The 17414-nt window shown below is 44.1% G+C and overlaps 1 protein-coding gene across 2 annotated transcripts in view; it reads right to left on the reverse strand.

Moving 5' to 3' along the window:
• The window catches only part of LPIN2 (lipin 2), a 120898-nt gene that overhangs the window by 90254 nt on the left and 13230 nt on the right, over positions 1-17414 (reverse strand). Inside the window, exon 1 of one of the 2 annotated variants that reach the window (XM_073550889.1) lies at positions 8929-9186. The exons of the other annotated variant lie outside the window; for it this stretch is intronic. Coding sequence (XP_073406990.1) covers positions 8929-8997 — 69 coding nt within the window. The 5' untranslated portion in view covers positions 8998-9186. Of the gene's footprint in view, positions 1-8928; positions 9187-17414 lie in introns of those variants that run through there. 2 annotated transcript variants of the gene reach the window in all.

Below are 17414 nucleotides of genomic sequence, written 5' to 3' on the forward strand. Positions count from 1 at the left end.
CGTACAGCAGGGCTCAGAATTTTGACTTTTTGAATGCAAAATTTGCTGGAATAATTAGTGGACACCATGTCACATTTGGAGAGGCCAAGATGTGCCTCAACAGTGGAAACCCCACACAAGTAACACCATTTTGGAAACTAGACCCCTCAGGGAACTTATCTAGATGTGTTATGAGCACCTGGAACCCCCAAGGTGTTTCACAGAAGATTATAATGTAGAGTTGTGAAAATAAAATCACATGAATCCAACAAAAATGTTTCTAGCCCCAAATTATTTATTATAAGGGTGATAGGAGAAAATGGACCTCAAAATCTGTTGTGTATTTTCTCCTCAATACGCAGATATCCCATATGTGAGGGAACACTACTGTTTGGGCGCATGGCAGGACTCAAAAGAAGGAGTGAAACTTTAAAATAAAGACTTTGATGGAATGGTTTGTGGGTGGCCTGTTGCATTTGGAGACCTCCTGATGTACCTAAACAGTGGAAACCGCCCACAAGTGACCCTATTTTGGAAACTACACCCCTGAAGGAATTTATGTAGATGTGTGGTAAGCACCTTGGACCCACAGGTGCTTCACAAACTTTTATAACTGATCTGTGAAAATGAGGAAAAATTATTTTTCCCCACAAAAAGATTGAAATGGACCTCAAAATTGGTTGTGCAAGTTATCCCATTTACCCCATATGTGCAAAGCTCAGAAGGAAAGGAGCTGGACTGGTAAGGGTGCCATGTCACATTGGCAGCGCCCCTGAGGTGCCAGAACAGCAAAACTCCCCATAAGTGACCCCATTTTACAAACTACACCTCTCAATGAACTCCTAGGGGTGCAGTGATCATATTGACACCACAGGTGTGTAACAGAATTTTATTTTATTACCATTGGACAGTGAAGAAGAAAAATAAATTACATTTTTACCACCAAAGTGTTGTTTTCAAACCAGATTTTTACATTTTCACAAGGAGAAATGGGTAAAAATGGCACAAAGATTTGTTGCACATTTTCTGTTGATTGTAGAGATACCCCATATGTGGCTGTACAGTACTACTTAGCCATACGGCGAGACTTGGGAGGGACGGAGCGGTATTTGCTTCCTGGAGCGCAGATTTTCCTAGACTAGCTTGGGAACTCCATATACAGAGCCCCTAAGTGCTAGAAGAGCAGAAGCCCCTCTCAAGTGACCCCATTTTTGAAATTATACTCCATAATTTCTCAGAATTGTGATTTCTTACACAATTTCACCACAGTTGGAATTGTTTTCCTGAATTCAAGTACACCATGTTGCAAAATCTATGGTGTCATTCAAACGTCCAACTCATCCAGCCAAAAACAAGCCTTCTGGCGCCTGCGCTGTGACAAGAGTTCTTGGGCATGCGCAGTGCGCGCTGCCCGAGAACCAACATCAGGCTATCGCGCCTGCGTGTTGTGGAGGCGCCAGCCCCGCAGTGTGAATACATCATAACACACTGTCGGGCGGGATCTGGGGCCTCCACAACACGCACACGCAATGGCCTGATGTCGGTGCTCAGGCAGCGCGCACTGCGCATGCCCGAGAACTCTTGTCACAGCGCAGGCGCTGGCATTCAAAACAGGAGGATGCGGCAACGCACAGGGGCATCATGGTGGGCGGTGCCCAGACACAGGACAGACGCATGAAGGACGGATGGTAGACGGCTGATACAGGGGGACACACCATACCTATGGGACACATTACAGGTATGAGGAGCTATTTATAAAAGGCGATATTTCAGCGCCACTAGGGGTCAGAAAAAGAAGAGCCACCTTCACAGAATGCAGCCTTAGTGCAGCTGAAGGTGGCTCTTTAACTGAAAAACGCCCGGGGGGGGGGGGGGGGGGGGGTGACAGGTTCCCTTTAAGCCTTAGGCCTCATTAATAGGTCAGGGGTTTTTTTTGGTCCGCACAAAAAGAAAAAGGAAAAGAAAAAACAAGCACAGACCATGTCTTGTCCATAGCCCTGACCAGCTCATTACCATGTACTAAAAATTTGGATTTCTCTGGAATAAGAAATTGGATTGCAGATAAGGAATCGTTTTATTAAAGCGTTCCAAGAACGACATGTCCAAATAGACGGCTTAGGATGGTTGATCCTACTGACAGGTTGCATTAAAACAGTGGAATAGAACAAAAACATGGCCATAAACTAGAATATTTTCTCAGTGAAAGACAGGTATAGAATATGCAAGTCACAAGTGTCAAACTCTGGCCTGTAGGGTGAGTATATTTGACCTTCGACGCTAGGCGGGTCCCCGAATATATTAGTCCTATGACACTGGGTGGGTCTCCAGCCCAGCATTGCACGTTCAACTATATCGGCATCTTGAGAGCGCGATGACGTCATTACATTGTGCCTGCTGTACCAAGATGTGGAGAGGATCTGAAGACACCATGAAGAGAACAGAGCAGGGCGAGTATTTTGTTTTAATGTGGGACCCATGATACTGTATGAAGCCCTATGTGGGGCCATGATACTGTATGAAGTCCTATGTGGGGCCATCATATTGTATGGAGCACTATGTGGGGCCATCATACTGTTAAGGCAATGCAGGGCCCTGTTATACTGTATGGAGTACTATGCGGGGCCCATTATACTTTATGTAGTACTTTCTGTGGCCATTATACTGTATGAAGGGCTGCATGGGGATTACAGCTAGAGAATGGGGGTCACCATATCTTGTATATGGAGGGTACTGTGGAGGAATTCACTATGGGGGTATCTTACTGTGTTTTGGGGGCAATTTTGTTGGTATCATACTTTTCTGTATTAGGCAAGGTTTTCTATCCTTTCTTATTACACATTTCAATTAGGCCATTTGTACCATATGCTTTTTACTGCTCTTACATCACAATTTACTACAATATTTTATTCTAAGGTCTATTAATTAAAATGTACTTTGTTCATGGGACAACCCATTTAAATTTGTTTCCATATGAAACAGTTCATAGTTAAATTTGGGGATATGGAATAATTTCCGGAATTGTAGACATTGCTGATATTTTTTTTTAATAAATATCAAGGTTGGCATTAACAATGTCCAAGCTTTTACTTTTGGCCCTCTGTGTATTGGAGTTTCACATCCCTGAAGTGAAAAACAGGTCTGAATAAGGTCTCTCTTAGGCTTTCGCTCAGTTATCTATTGTTCGTGTATATTCATAATCTTTCGGATTATGGTCCGGTGCGGACCATAAGATGCACCCCAAATTTTCAGAAGGAAAATAGGGAACAAAAAAAAATAATGTGTCAAATGGGGGTCCGTCTTAGGCTAGGTTCACATTTGCGTATGGAGGAAATGCATAAGTCTGCGGACTTCTTCCGTGAAGCTTTGCCCACGGCCGCACCTCCGCCTACGTCCACATACTTCTGCATGCGGCCTGCGTACCCTATCTTTAACATTGGGTACGCAGGTCGTGCAGATGTATGCGGATGCCTCCGCATGTGTCGTTTTGACGATGCGGAGACCCGCGTCGACCGCATCATGCTGGAATTTTATGTGGGCGCCGCATCGTCAAAACGACGCATGCTGAGGCATCTGCATATATCCGCACGACCTGCGTACCCTATCTTTAACATTGGCTACGCAGGCCGCATGCAGAACTATGTGGACATAGGCGGAGCTGACCGGAGGAGGTACAGTCATGGGCGGAGCTTCACGGAGGAAGTCCGCAGACGTCTGCATTTCCTCCATACACAAATGTGACCCTAGCCTTACAGTCCGAATTCAGCTTACCAGGGAAGGGATCGGCACAGGTGGAGTGGTAACAGAAGTGGTGCGGTGCAGGGTCTGTGATCTGGTGCGGTGCAGGGCCTGTGCAGTGGCAGCAGATCTCTGTGCTCCATGGGGAGTTTCACCGGCATTTCTTCAAAGCCTGGAGGCCTCCGCACATCCGTTGCTGCCATTTTGCGGTGGCCTCAGGGAACATGGCTGCCGGGAATATGGCAGACTTCGGGAAGGCGCACGCTCAGATTTAAATCTCGGCAACAAGATCTCGTCACATCTCGTCTGAATCTGAGCATGCGCCGCCCCTTCTATAGGAGCAATCTCAGCTTCACACCTCTCATTATGTACTGGATAGTTACTAAGCGTTAATGTTAGCAAGGATCTATACAACAGTGATATTAATCCAGATGAGTTTTGAAGTTTATTAATTAACTATGAAATAGTATTTTCTTCATATATTTTTAAACCAGTTTTCGTTAAATCAGCATTAAAGGCATAACGTAACTGGAGGCATTTGTAAAAGTCCTTTGAGCCAATTTCAAACTCCCCTGTAATTCTGTGAAGGCCTTAGCACATTGTCTGAAACCAACTGCGGACCCCTTCTCCTTTCATCTCTCCAAGCCAGACAAAATTTTCAGATTGACCAATCAAGGGGTTTCCTATATTGACTTAAATTGCGGACATCCCTCTATTTGCAGCAGTTCTTTTATCTTCCACCATATCTTATGCATTAATAATAATCTTTATTTTTATATAGCGCTAACAAATTCCGCAGCGCTTTACAGTTTGCACACATTATCATCACTGTCCCGATGGGGCTCACAATCTAAATTCCCTATCAGTATGTCTTTAGAATGCATTAATAAGATATGGCGGAAGACTTAAATGTATTACTCTCCAGGGCTTCATACAATGACCGGCTTATTTACCCCCTGCTACAAAAGAAGATTTAGGCTGTGTGCACACGCTGCGGATTTTGCTGCGGTTCCGCAGCGGTTTTGGCTGCTGCGGTGTACAGTACCATGATTCCCTATGGGAATCAAAAACCGCAGTGCAGACGGTGCGGAATTTTCCGCGCGGATTATCTGCGGTTTTCAATCCGCAGAAAGAATTGACATGTCAATTCTTTCTGCGGATTCTCCTGCGGTTTGCCATCTCCTCTATTGAGGAGATGAAAACCCGCAGGGCAAAACCGCAGAGCAATCCGCAGGTCTTTTGACCTGCGGTTTCACCTGCGGATTTTACAAAATCCGCGCGGATGAATCCGCACCTAATCCGCAGCGTGTGCACACAGCCTAAAGAGAATTTTTACCGGTTCCCTCACATCCCCTATAGTGTGTGCCGCCAACCCTCCCTCTAAAATTTTCTCTAAGTAACGTTTTCAGTTTAATACGGGAAAAAACACTAATAAAAGCAGTGATTGTTAAAACAATACCAAACTCCAATCCAAGAGGCATAAATAACGCTCCGAGTTTTTAAGTACGAGAAAAATCAAGGTCAGAATGAGACCTTAGGCTGACTCTACTCCAATCCATTAGGGCAACTTCCAAACACTATATAAAAAAAATGCATGAAGAGAAAAAATGGATTTCAATTACATGTATTGGGACTGACAGCTGCAGAAAACATCTGGAAAAGCAGTTTCTTCTATACAGGAACAGAAAAAAAAACAAGTTCGACAGACATGACATGTACAGGAATAATGCCTAAAGTGGAGAAAGGAGATGCTCGTAAATGTACTGAGTGACACTAAAAACGAGAAAGAGTTAGTCTCACAATGGACACCATAGTGTGGCCCCCTCAGCACGACGGTGTGATTTGTGGCACTAAACATGGAGCAGTTAGCAAATTGCCAAGATGGTATATGTCAGAAATGGTCTGGCCATATTCAACAACCCCATTAACACAGCACATAATGTAGTGACAGATTTTTAAAAAAAGCCTCTAACGTAAGAGCATCTATAAGATGAAGGCATTTGAGAAAGTAGTGATCAAGTCCGGAAGCAACCAGATCCTTCTAGGTCTGCAAGTGGAAAACCACTGCATTCACATACAGAGCCAATAGGACATCTTCCAGTTTCTGGTCCCTCATAAAATATCTCAATGTGAAAGTAAAAGTAGAAGTTTTCAGAATGAGTATTAGATAGAGATACGTGACCCAATGCATGGGGCGGACAATGCTTTGCCCCATTAAAGTGAACCTGTCAGCAGGATTGTGCACAGTAACCTACAGACACTGTCAGGTCAGCGCCGTTATACTGATTACAATGATACCTGGGTGATGAAATCCGTCTTGTGGTTGGGGTTTCATCTTTATTTTCAGTTTTGAGTCAATGATATGCTCGTGCTCCGGGGCAGCCTGTGGGGGTCTTCATGTGGTGCTCTGCTTAGATATTCATCTGTATGGCTTCTCACAGGTCACTGATACCTCAGTAACCTGTCCCCTATTTTACTTAATGATGATAAAAAAAAAAAAAAAAAAAACACCTTTAGCAGGTAGGCGGTGGCGCCTGCGCTGCAGCACGATCGCATGTATAATGTGAATTTAATTATTTTATTTCATGCTATAAGTAGATGGTACTGCGCAGGCGGCGCCATCTTGTTAGAGAAAAAAAAAAAAAAAAAAAAAAAAGATTGCCTTCTCCAAGATGGCGTCGCCTGCGAAGTAGCATCTATCGGATCGCCAATAGCTGCTACTGCGTGGCCAGCGCCGTTTTGCCACAGATTTTTTTTAATCAATTTTATTTATAGCATCAAATCAATTAAGTGCATATTATACATGCGATCATGCTGCAGCACAAGTGCCACCGGCTACCTGCTAAAGGTGAATTTATTTTTTTAAATATATATAATATTCATTAAGCAAATTAGGGGGCAGGTCAGTGAGGGATCAGTGACCTGACAGAAGCCATACAGATGAATAGCTGAGTATCACATGAAGACCCCCACAGGCCGCCCTGGAGCACGAGCAGATCATTAACACAAAACTGAAAATAAAGATTAAACAACAACCACAAGACGGATTTCATCATTCCAGGTATCATTTTAATCAGTATAACGGCGCAGAACTGACACTGCCTGTAAGATACTCTGCACAATCCTACTGACCGGTTGCCTTTAACCCCTTACTGCCATCAGACGGTATAGTATGTCCGATATCAGTATCCCCCGCTTTGATGTGCGCTCCAGCGGTGAGGCCGCATCAAAGCTGGGACATGTCAGCTATTTTGAACAGCTGACATGTGCCCACAATAGGCGCGGGTGGAATCGCAATCCACCCACGCCTATTAACTAGTTAAATGCCGCAGTCAAACTGACAGCGGCATTTAACGTGTGCTTCCGGCGATCGGGACGGAAATACGAGCACCGCTAACCCCCATCACGTGATCAGGGGTCATTGGTTTGTCGGCATAACCAGAGATCCTTGAGACCTTTATGGCTGTTGATGCCGGATTGCTATGAGCGCCACCTTGTGGTCAGCGCTCATAGCAATGCAGTAATTCTGCTACATAGAGGCGATCTGAGCATCGCCTCTATATTGCAGAGCCGATCGAGCTATGGTAGCTTGTAGCCTCCCATGTAGGCTATTGAAGGATGCCAAAAGTTAAAGAAAAATGTTTAAAAATGTTAATAAAAAAACCCCATAAAAGTTCAAATCACCCCCCTTTCACCCATTCAAAATAAAACAAATTATATAAAAAAAAAAAAAAAAAAAAAAAAAAAAAAAAAAATCAAAAACACATATTTGGTATCACCGAGTTCAGAATCACCTGATCAATAAAAAAAGGATTAACTTGATCGCTAAACGGCGTAGCAAGAAAAAAAAAATTGAAATGCCAAAACTAGGTTTTTTTGGTCGCCGCGACATTGCATTAAAATCCAATAACAGGCGATCAAAAGAACACATCTGCACCAAAATGGCATCATTAAAAAGGTCAGCTCCGCGCAAAAAAATAAGCACTCACCCAACCCGAGATCACGAAAAATGGAGATGCTACGGGTCTAGGAAAATTGCGCAATTTCTTTTGTTTTTAGCAAACTTTGGAATTTTTCCACCACTTAAAGATAAAAAATAACCTAGACACATTTGGTGTCTATGAACTCGTAATGACCTGGAGAATCATAATGGCCGGTCAATTTTAGCATTTAGTGAACCTAGCAAAAAAGCCAAACAAAACTAGTGTGGGATTGCACTTTTTTTTTTGCAATTTCACTGCACTTGGAATTTTTTTTCCCGTTTTCTGTTACACGACATGGTAAAACCAATGGTGTCTTTCAAAACTACAACTCTTCCTGCAAAAAAACAAGCCCTCACATGGCCATATTGACGGAAAAATAAAAAAAATTATGGCCCTGTAAAGAAGGGGAGTGAAAAACGAAAACGCAAAACCGAAAAAGAATGGGATGCTTAATGTATGCATTTAAGCGTTTTTGCATGGAAAAAACGCTTAAACGCGAAAAAACGCTTACGTGGGCACACAGCCTGAGTCTTGACTTCCACAATAATCAGATAATATGGTGCAGAAGTCAACAATCCTAGAAACTTACATGACCTTCCATAATAACGTGATTAAGCTGGCTATACTCACATGCTCCTGGAGCTGACAGCCATCGCCCAGTAATATGATAAACACACTGTTCGGATCACCATTCTACAAAGGTTATTTTTTTAATCATTGACTTACTTACATAGCACCATCACTGTCCCCATTGGATCTCACAAGCTAAATTGTCAATGTCTTTACGAGAATTTCCATCAGTTTAAAATCACACACACCAAACATGGGGAGAACATACAAGTTCCTTGCAGATTTTGTCCTTGGTGGGTTTTAAACCCAGGACCCCAGCGCTATAAGGCTGCAGTGCTAACCACTGAGCCACCGTGCTGCCCAGAAGTTTGGAAGATGGATGTTCATTATTACAGGATCTACGAAATGTTATCAGAGGTGTACGGGCAATTTAGACTTAAATCACATGAGACTAAAAAAAAAAAAAAAAAAAACTTGAGCCAGTTTCTAGGCACGATTACCAGGCTTTGGTGATTTGGAATACAGCAAGTTAGACCAGTCAAAGATCCAGCTGATCGCAACCAAGAACATCCCAGAAGTCTAAATGGGTTGGCATGGAAGTCGCCTGGCTGCTGAGAATGGCCAGCACAAGGTTAAACGGTAATCAATATGGAGAACTTACCAGCAGACTAGAAGAGACTTGGTCATCAAACTCAACATCCGACTCATTCTCACTATCCAACTGGAACATTGCGCATTGTATCCAGAACTACCAGACAGTATGTCCGATCATACACCATATGCAGGACCTGTCCTCACTGCCCCCATTACATGACTGGTGAGAAACAGGTTCCTACTGCCCTGTAAGCGCTCGCTGTGGCTTGTGAAGGAAATAATAGCATGTCTCAATACAAAAGTTATCTGAGACGAGGAGACCAATAGTTTCACTTTCTACCAGAACCTCCTTCACGTATGTGAAGACAATGACCTGAACATGTTCTCTTCGGTAAAGGGCATGGCCTTGTACTCGTCACATGCTGTGTGCCTGCACTACTACGAAAGCTGGAGATAAGTTAATGATTCTTTCTTGTTTATTGGCACCATTTGTTTCCCATTAATACAATTAATTGATAGTCATTGCTCCGTTACCTTGTATGGCTGTTTGTATGTCGTCCGTAGCTGGCAGGTTACTACAAGGCACCTTATGGGTTCATGACAAGTGCTGCATCTGGGAACGCACAGCTAAACCAGAGGTTCAAAGTGTACGTATCCGCCCACATAAAACCTGAAACACAGCAGGATCTATGCGTTTTCTTCTTACTCAACAAGCAAAAACTTCTTTTGGTAAACCTACCCCTCTAATGGATACACAAACTGCCCCCCCCCCCCCCCCCATCTTCTGTAACGGGTCATCTGCTCTTCATTAGTGGCCAGTTCCACTTAATCCGTATTCGATCAGCACTGTAGATGATAGAATGGACTTTCCACCATTCAATTCTCCTGCCACTGACCAACAGCAGGAGCAAGTAGACTAAGGCCGGTTTCACACTGTCTCATAAGTGACAAATAGTCTGTGTTTTCAGCGTGCAAAAGATTTTGAGCAGTGTGCGTACATGTATATTTTTCATCTCAATCATACCTTCTCTGACTTAAAATACCAACTTTTTTCGCAGGGACATTGACATGGATTAGCAAATTTGATCAGCAACACAGATCAATGTAGGACATTGTTTGCAAACAATAGGTCTTCAAGAAAAAAAAATATATGTGAAAAGACATTTATTGTAATGGATCCGTTATCAATCTGCAAAAACTAATGGACCACACGTGTACAAATGTGTGAAACCGGAATAATAAATTATACTTACAAGATGTATCAAGATAAAAATTCACTGAAACAGAAAAAACAGTGCATGGTGGTTGCCATCATTGGTTTCACCTACTGGCTTTGTCAAGGGGGCAAGGTGAATGTGAACTGACTGGCACAAGCTTATTTTACTCACTTGTAAATTAATAAGGCACCAGTCACACAGATACATATAGCGCAAAATGCCGGTTTACAGTCTAAGGCCACATGCACACATTCAGTATTTGGTGAGTTTTTTACCACGGTATTTGTAAGACAAAACCAGGAGTGGGTGAAAAAAATGCAAAAGTGGTGCAAATGTTTCTATTATGCTTTTCCTCTGATCGTTCCCCTGCTGGTTTTGGCTTACAAATAGTGGTGTAAAAAAACTCACCAAATACTGAATGTGTGCACAAGGCCTAACTCAATCACAGGCATAATCATGAGGGATGTTTAGCACTTTTTAAAGAGAACCTGTCACCATGAAAACAGAGTCCAATCTGCAGGCATCATGTTATAAGGGCAGGAGAATAAGAGCAGATGGAGATATTTTTATAAGAAAAGATGGAGTTTATTTTATGGTTTAATCAGTTTAACCCTTCTACTCTGAGATTTGGGGGTCCAGTGGGCAGTCCTTTCAGTAACTGAAAGCTTCCTTTGTACAAGTGTGCATATACTGTACAGGTGCTACTCAAAAAATTAGAATATCATAAAGTTAGTTTATTTCAGTTCTTCAATACAAAAAGTGAAACTCATATTATATAGAGTCATTACCAACAGAGTGATCTATTTCAAGTGTTTATTTCTGCTAATGTTGATGATTATGGTTTACAGCCAAAAGTCATTATCTCAGTAAATTAGAATTAACAAAAAACACCTGCAAAGGCTTCTTAAGTGTTTAAAAAGGTCTCTTAATATCCTTCAGTAGGCTCCACAATCATGGGGAAGACTGCTGACCTGACAGATGTCCAGAAGGCAGTCATTGACACACTCCACAAGGAGGGGAAGCCACAAAAGGTCACTGCTAAAGAAGCTGGCTTTTCAGAGTGATGTATAAAAGCATATTAAAGAGAATCTGTCACCCTTTTTTTGGATTGCAGCTGCCAGCATAGACATTGAGGGCTTATCTACAGCATTCTGTAATGCTAGATAAGCCTCCGCTGTAACCTGAAAGATAAAAAAACACGTTATATTATACTCACCAGGGTGGGCGTTGCGGTCCGGTCCGATGCCTCCCATCTTCATGCGATGACGTCCTCTTCTCCCGTCCGGTAATGGCTGTGGTGCAAGCGCACTACTCTGCCCTGTTGAGGGCAGAGCAGAATTCTGCAGTGCGCAGGCGCCGGACCTCTCCCGACGCCTGCGCACTGCAGAATTCTGCTCTGCCCTCAACAGGGCCGAGCAGTGCGCATGCGCTGCAGCCATTACCGGACGGGAGAAGAGGACATCTTCGCATGAAGAAGGGAGGCGTCGGACCGGACCGCAATGCCCACCGGACCGCCCACCCCTGTGAGTATAATCTAACTCGTTTTTCTTATCTTTCAGGTTACATCAGAGGCTTATCTACAGCATTACAGAATGCTGCAGATAAGCCCTTGATGTCTATGCCGGCAGCTGCAATCCAAAAAAAAAAGGGTGACAGATTCCCTTTAATGGAAAGTTGAGTGGAAGGAAAAAGTGTGGTAGAAAAAGGTGCACGAGCAATCGGGATAACTGCAGCCTTGAAAGGATTGTTAAGAAAAGGCCATTCAAAAATTTGGGGGGAGATTCACAAGGAGTGGACTGCTGCTGGAGTCATTGCTTCAAGAGCCACCACACACTGATGTATCCAGGACATGGGCTACCAGTGTCGCATTCCTTGTGTAAAGCCACTCATGACCAATAGACAACGTGAGAAGCATCTTACCTGAGCCAAGAAGAAAAAGAACTGGACTGTTGCTCAGTGGTCCATGTAATGTTTTCAGATGAAAGTATTTTTTGCATTTCATTTGGTAATCAAGGTCCTGGAGTCTGGAGGAAGAGTGGAACGGCCACAATCCAAGCTGCTTGAGGCCTAGTGTGAAGTTTCCACAATCAGTGATGGTTTCGGGAGCTATGTCATCTGCTGGTGTAGGTCCATGGTGTTTTATTACGACCAAAGTCAGCTCAGCCATCTACCAGGAAATTTTAGAGCACTTCATGCTTCCCTCTGCTGACAAGCTTTATGGAGATGGAAATTCCATTCTCCAGCAGGACTTGGCACCTGTCCACACTGCCAAAAGTACCAATACCTGGTTTAAAAACAACAGTATCACTGTGCTTGATGGGCCAGCAAACTCGCCTGACCTTAACCCCATAGAGCATCTATGGGGTATTGTCAAGGGGAAAATGAGAGACACCAGACCCCACAATGCAGACAAGTTGAAGTCTGCTATCAAAGCAACCTGGGCTTTCACAACACCTCAGCAGTGCCACAGGCTGATCTCCTCCATGCCATGCCGCATTGATGCAAAAGAAGCCCAGACCAAGTATTGAGTGCATTTACTGAACATACAATTTCAGTAGGCCAACATTTTGGATTTTAAAAGTGATGGGTGTCTCAATATGAAAACTGCTGCTGGTACACACACTCTATACGCCGTACGCACCAGACTCAGTCTCTTGCGTGGTACCACCACCAGAACACAGTCGCACCACACACACACACACTATACGCCGTACACACCACACTCATGCAGCCGCTTGCGCGGTACCACCAGCGGAACACCGTTGCACTGCACCTGCGCGAATTCCGCACAGGCGCAGTAAATCATTCAGCTGATCCCGGCGGCAGATGCGCGACTTGTCTATAGGCAGAGGAAGCCGGTCATATTAAAGGGGTTTTCTCACGAACGAAAGTTAATTTTAAAAATTGTGTGTGCCTGACCATGTACGGAGCATACCACATCTCCTGGGCAGGTGAGGAAGAAAAAGACAATACTGACATTATAGCAGGGGAACACAGAGGATTCATTTTGTGAGGTAAAATATTTCACTGACTGTTTTTAAACAATATTTTACCTCACAAAATGTATCCTCTGCGATCTCCTGCTGTAATGTCAGCATTGTCTTTTGCTTCCTCCCCTGCCCAGGAGCTGTGGTATGTTCTGTACACGGTCAGACACAGGGGTGAGAAAGACAGAGCAGAGGGGGGAAACCGCTCAAACGAGACAGCACATGAGGGGAGAACACAGCACAGGAAGGAAAGAGATAGCAGACAAGGGGGATAGTACATGGGGTAGAGAGGTCAAAGAAGAGAGCACAGACGGTATAAGTCAGCACATGGGGAAAGAGAGTGGAAAGGTGGGTGAGCACATTGGGGGGATTCTTAATGCTGCAAAGCCTGCCCGCATCATGACATTAGCGTCGGGCTTCATCTAGTATAATATAGGAGTTTCACTTTTTGTATTGAAGAACTGAAATAAATTAATTTTTTGATGATATTTTAATTTTGTGAGAAGCACCTGTATAAATTTCGGTCAATCACTGAAACCCAGAAAGCTCAGTAGGGGAGGGAAAGACAAGGGAAAAAAATAAATAATTTTTTTACACCGAATCCTTGCTCACAAAAGTAAGCATCAATTAGAATTGTTCTATCTATAACAAGATGCCTGAAGATTGGACTTTTCACGGCAACAGGTCAACATATTGGTACTTTTATCAACTACAGGTAAGCATGGCCTCTTTCTTCCTGCAATGTGCTGACTAACCTAGCGGTGTAGTATGGGACAAATAAGGTCACATGAGAGTAATCTGCCTACAGTAGAGCACAACACTGAAATGTGACCCAACAGTAAGGAATCTACGAGTGCAGACACTCCTGCTGATTCACAGCATATCCAGCCGATGTCATGCAAGCAGCGGGAGGACGCACCTATATTTAGCAGGAATTGTACCTAAACAAGTGAGGTCATTACTCAAAGACATAAGGGCTTATATTGCATCACTTCACAGCTGATCATCAAAAACAACCATGACGAGTTACATTTTTAATTTACTATTGTACAGCTGGGATGAAACCAATTGCACAATAGGGTACTAATTTCATCTTAGCCATGTCAAAAAGCACCTCAGAAACATTCAGGACTCCACCACAGATCGGCCACGAAGCCAAGTTTCCAAGTCACAAAGCCATTAGAGAATGTGGAGCAAGGACTAGCACTGCATTCACACAACCGAGGTCTGTAGTACAGACCCCCAACATCCAGCAGGACCATTGGTCTCCTTAGGCCTGTTTCACACTTCCGTTTTTTCAAATCCGTCAAAATCCGTTGTTTTCCGTAAAAAAACGGATCCGCCATTTTTTGCAGGATCCGTTTTTTTGTCCCATAGACTTCCATTACGGTTACCGCGGATCCGTCAAAAAAACGGATCCGTTTTTAAAAAAACGGATCCGTTTGCATCAGTTTCCGTCAAAAAAACGGAAACGGATCCGTTTGGCGGACACAAAAACGGAAGTGTGAAACAGGCCTTACCTGAACCAAGCCCCCTAACCATATAAGAGGCTGTAATTCAAGTCAGGAGAACCAGCGTTAGGTCGGGTGCTGCAGCTAAAGATAAGGTCATCATTATCAGAAATCAGGAATGAACATAGGAAAATAGTATAAGGGCTCATACCCACTTGCGAGAGACTTGCACGATTCTCGGGAGAGTCTCTCGCATGAAAACCTGGCACTGCTGTCGGCTCTGGGACCGGTACGAGCGGCGGCACAGAAATACACGTAGCGGCACGCTCCGGTCCGAGTGCCGGCGGCAGTGCCAGGTTTTCATGCGAGAGACTCTCCCGAGAATCGTGCAAGTCTCTCGCAAATGAGTATGAGCCCTAATGGAAAGATTTACATCGCTTCTATGTTTTGGAGCCACTTCCGATTTTGACTTGCATACCGCCGTGTGAATAAGGCCTAAAAAATTGGGGTCCTCATCGCTTTGTAAAAGTGTACATCACTTACAAAAGAACCCGTCCTGTACCACGTTACTAGGGGAAACCTATTAAATTTGAATTAACACTGCCTAATATTTAAAGCCTTAAAAGGGGTTTTGCCTTTAATTAAAATATCCTTACAGTAGATTTCACAATATAACTAAATAAACTGCATATTTTATTACAAAGATCGCTGACCTTATGAGACAGATACTGGCAATCCCAGTTATGGGGTAGATAGGGAACTATAAAACGGCCCCAATAGCTGCCCTCCAGGCTCCTACTACACCTAATTGGTCTCACCAGTTACACAACCCAAACATTGGTTGTTGACGCCACGCTGACTTGCACAATACACTGCAACCTTTTTTTTTAGCAATGTATTATATGGACAGTCAGCAAATTTGCATCATAGTGATCGCTAATGTCATCACTTATCTTAGTACATCTTAGTACACTAGCCCCTGATGAATTTATTTTTTAACTTTTTTATTTTAGGATATTTGTTTTTGGTTTTCTCTAGCCCCTGATGAAGCACGGTGTGCTAAGCGTGTGCTGGGGTGGGGGGCACCTTGATTCTTTATTTTGGAAGGAGCCATGTTTACAAGTACTGTCACACTTAGCGATGTACCAGCGATCCCAACCAGCGATATGACGCGGTCAGGATCGCTGGTGCATCGCTAAGTGGTCACTAGTGAGCTGCCACACAGGCAGAGCTCACCAGCGACATCGCAGGGGTCGGGGGTCGCTACTTACCTGCCAGACGAGGCGATCCTGACATCCTCCCGCCCGCGTCCACGCGTCGCTCGTCATCACAGCAGGAAGCGCCGCAGGAAGCTGACGACGAGAAACAGTACAGGACGTTCTTGCGCGATCAGCGATAACCAGCGGGGGAGCTGTCGGAGGCAAGTATCAGACATAGCGATATTGCTGCTACGTCACAAAAACCAGTGACGTTATGGCGATATCGCTTAGTGTGACAGGCCCTTAAGTTTATATACAAACAGACACAAACGTAGTCTATGGCTGTCTCGCCTCTTCATTGTGTGGATTCATTTTAATCTGCTTTTAAAAATGTTTATATTTATTATAGCGCCATTTATTCCATGGTGCTTTACATGTGCGGAGGGGTATACATAATAAAAAACAAGTACAATAATCATAAACAGCACAAGTCACGACTGGTACAGGAGGAGAGGACCCTGCCCGCGAGGGCGCACAATCTACAATTACATTTTGTAATGCTGTATACAAGCCCCCGATGTAAACTGAAAGAGAAGAAAAAACGAGTTAGATTATACTCACCCAGGGGCGATCTGGGTCCGATGGGTGTCGCGGTCTGGTCCGGCACCTCCCATCTTTATACAGTGACTTCCTCTTCTTTGCTTCCTGTCGCGGCTCTGGCGCACTACTCTGCCCTTTTGAGGGAAGAGCAGAGTATTGCAGTGCGCAGGCACTGGGAAAGGTTAGAGAGGTCCGGCGCCCACGCACTGCAGTATTCTGCTCTGCCCTCAACAGGGCAGAGCAGTGCACCTGCGCCGGGAAGCAAAGAAGAGGACGTCACTGCATAAAGATGGGAGGCGCCGGACCGCGACACCCATCGGACACGGATTGCCCCTGGGAGAGTATAATCTAACTCATTTTTCTTCTCTTTCAGGTTACATCGGGGGCTTATCTACAGCATTATAACGGGGGTCATTCCTGACTATAACCCAACCACCGCCACAATATTGTCACATTTAACTTTCAAAATCAAGTGTGTGTCCATTTCTTTGGGCTAAATGTACTAAAGCTACCCTCCATTGCATAGTCGCATCTCTGCTCCATCTCCGGCACCGACAGATATTTACTCCATTTCCGAGATCTGTTGTGACATTTTACAGGAGAAACGAGGCTTTTTGTCTGGACCTTTTGGGTATGGTGGGATTTCTCAGTTTACATTTCCCACAGCTGCTGAACACTGGGCTCCACAGACCGAGCATCCATACTCGAACAAGCAAGTCTTTGTTACCACTGTAAGAAAAGCACAAGAAACGAGGTCTCCAGCCTCAGGAAAAGAACGCTCAACCCAGACATGAGATTACATCAGGAGACTCAACACAACTCACTAAAAAGCACCAATAATGATCAGGAGGAGATCTGCAGAAATCTTGGCTACAAGAGATCACCTGTCATAGAAGTTATTATGGTCATCCTGTCAATGGCAAACATGACCCCTGCCAATTTAGGGACCCCACACCAAGCAGCAGAAGCCTGACGACATCCAGCAAGTCTCCGGGCAACAAGGGCCACACTACTTAGTAATGAACCAAATACCCTTTGGTGCTCACTGCAGTTTTACACACAGATTTGGATTCGCCCCCTACCTGAACTTTGCAATAGT

This window comes from Dendrobates tinctorius, unplaced genomic scaffold (genome assembly GCF_039654945.1).
Source record: "Dendrobates tinctorius isolate UK_male_01 unplaced genomic scaffold, ASM3965494v1 ptg000171l, whole genome shotgun sequence".
NCBI classification, from domain to species: domain Eukaryota; kingdom Metazoa; phylum Chordata; class Amphibia; order Anura; family Dendrobatidae; genus Dendrobates; species Dendrobates tinctorius.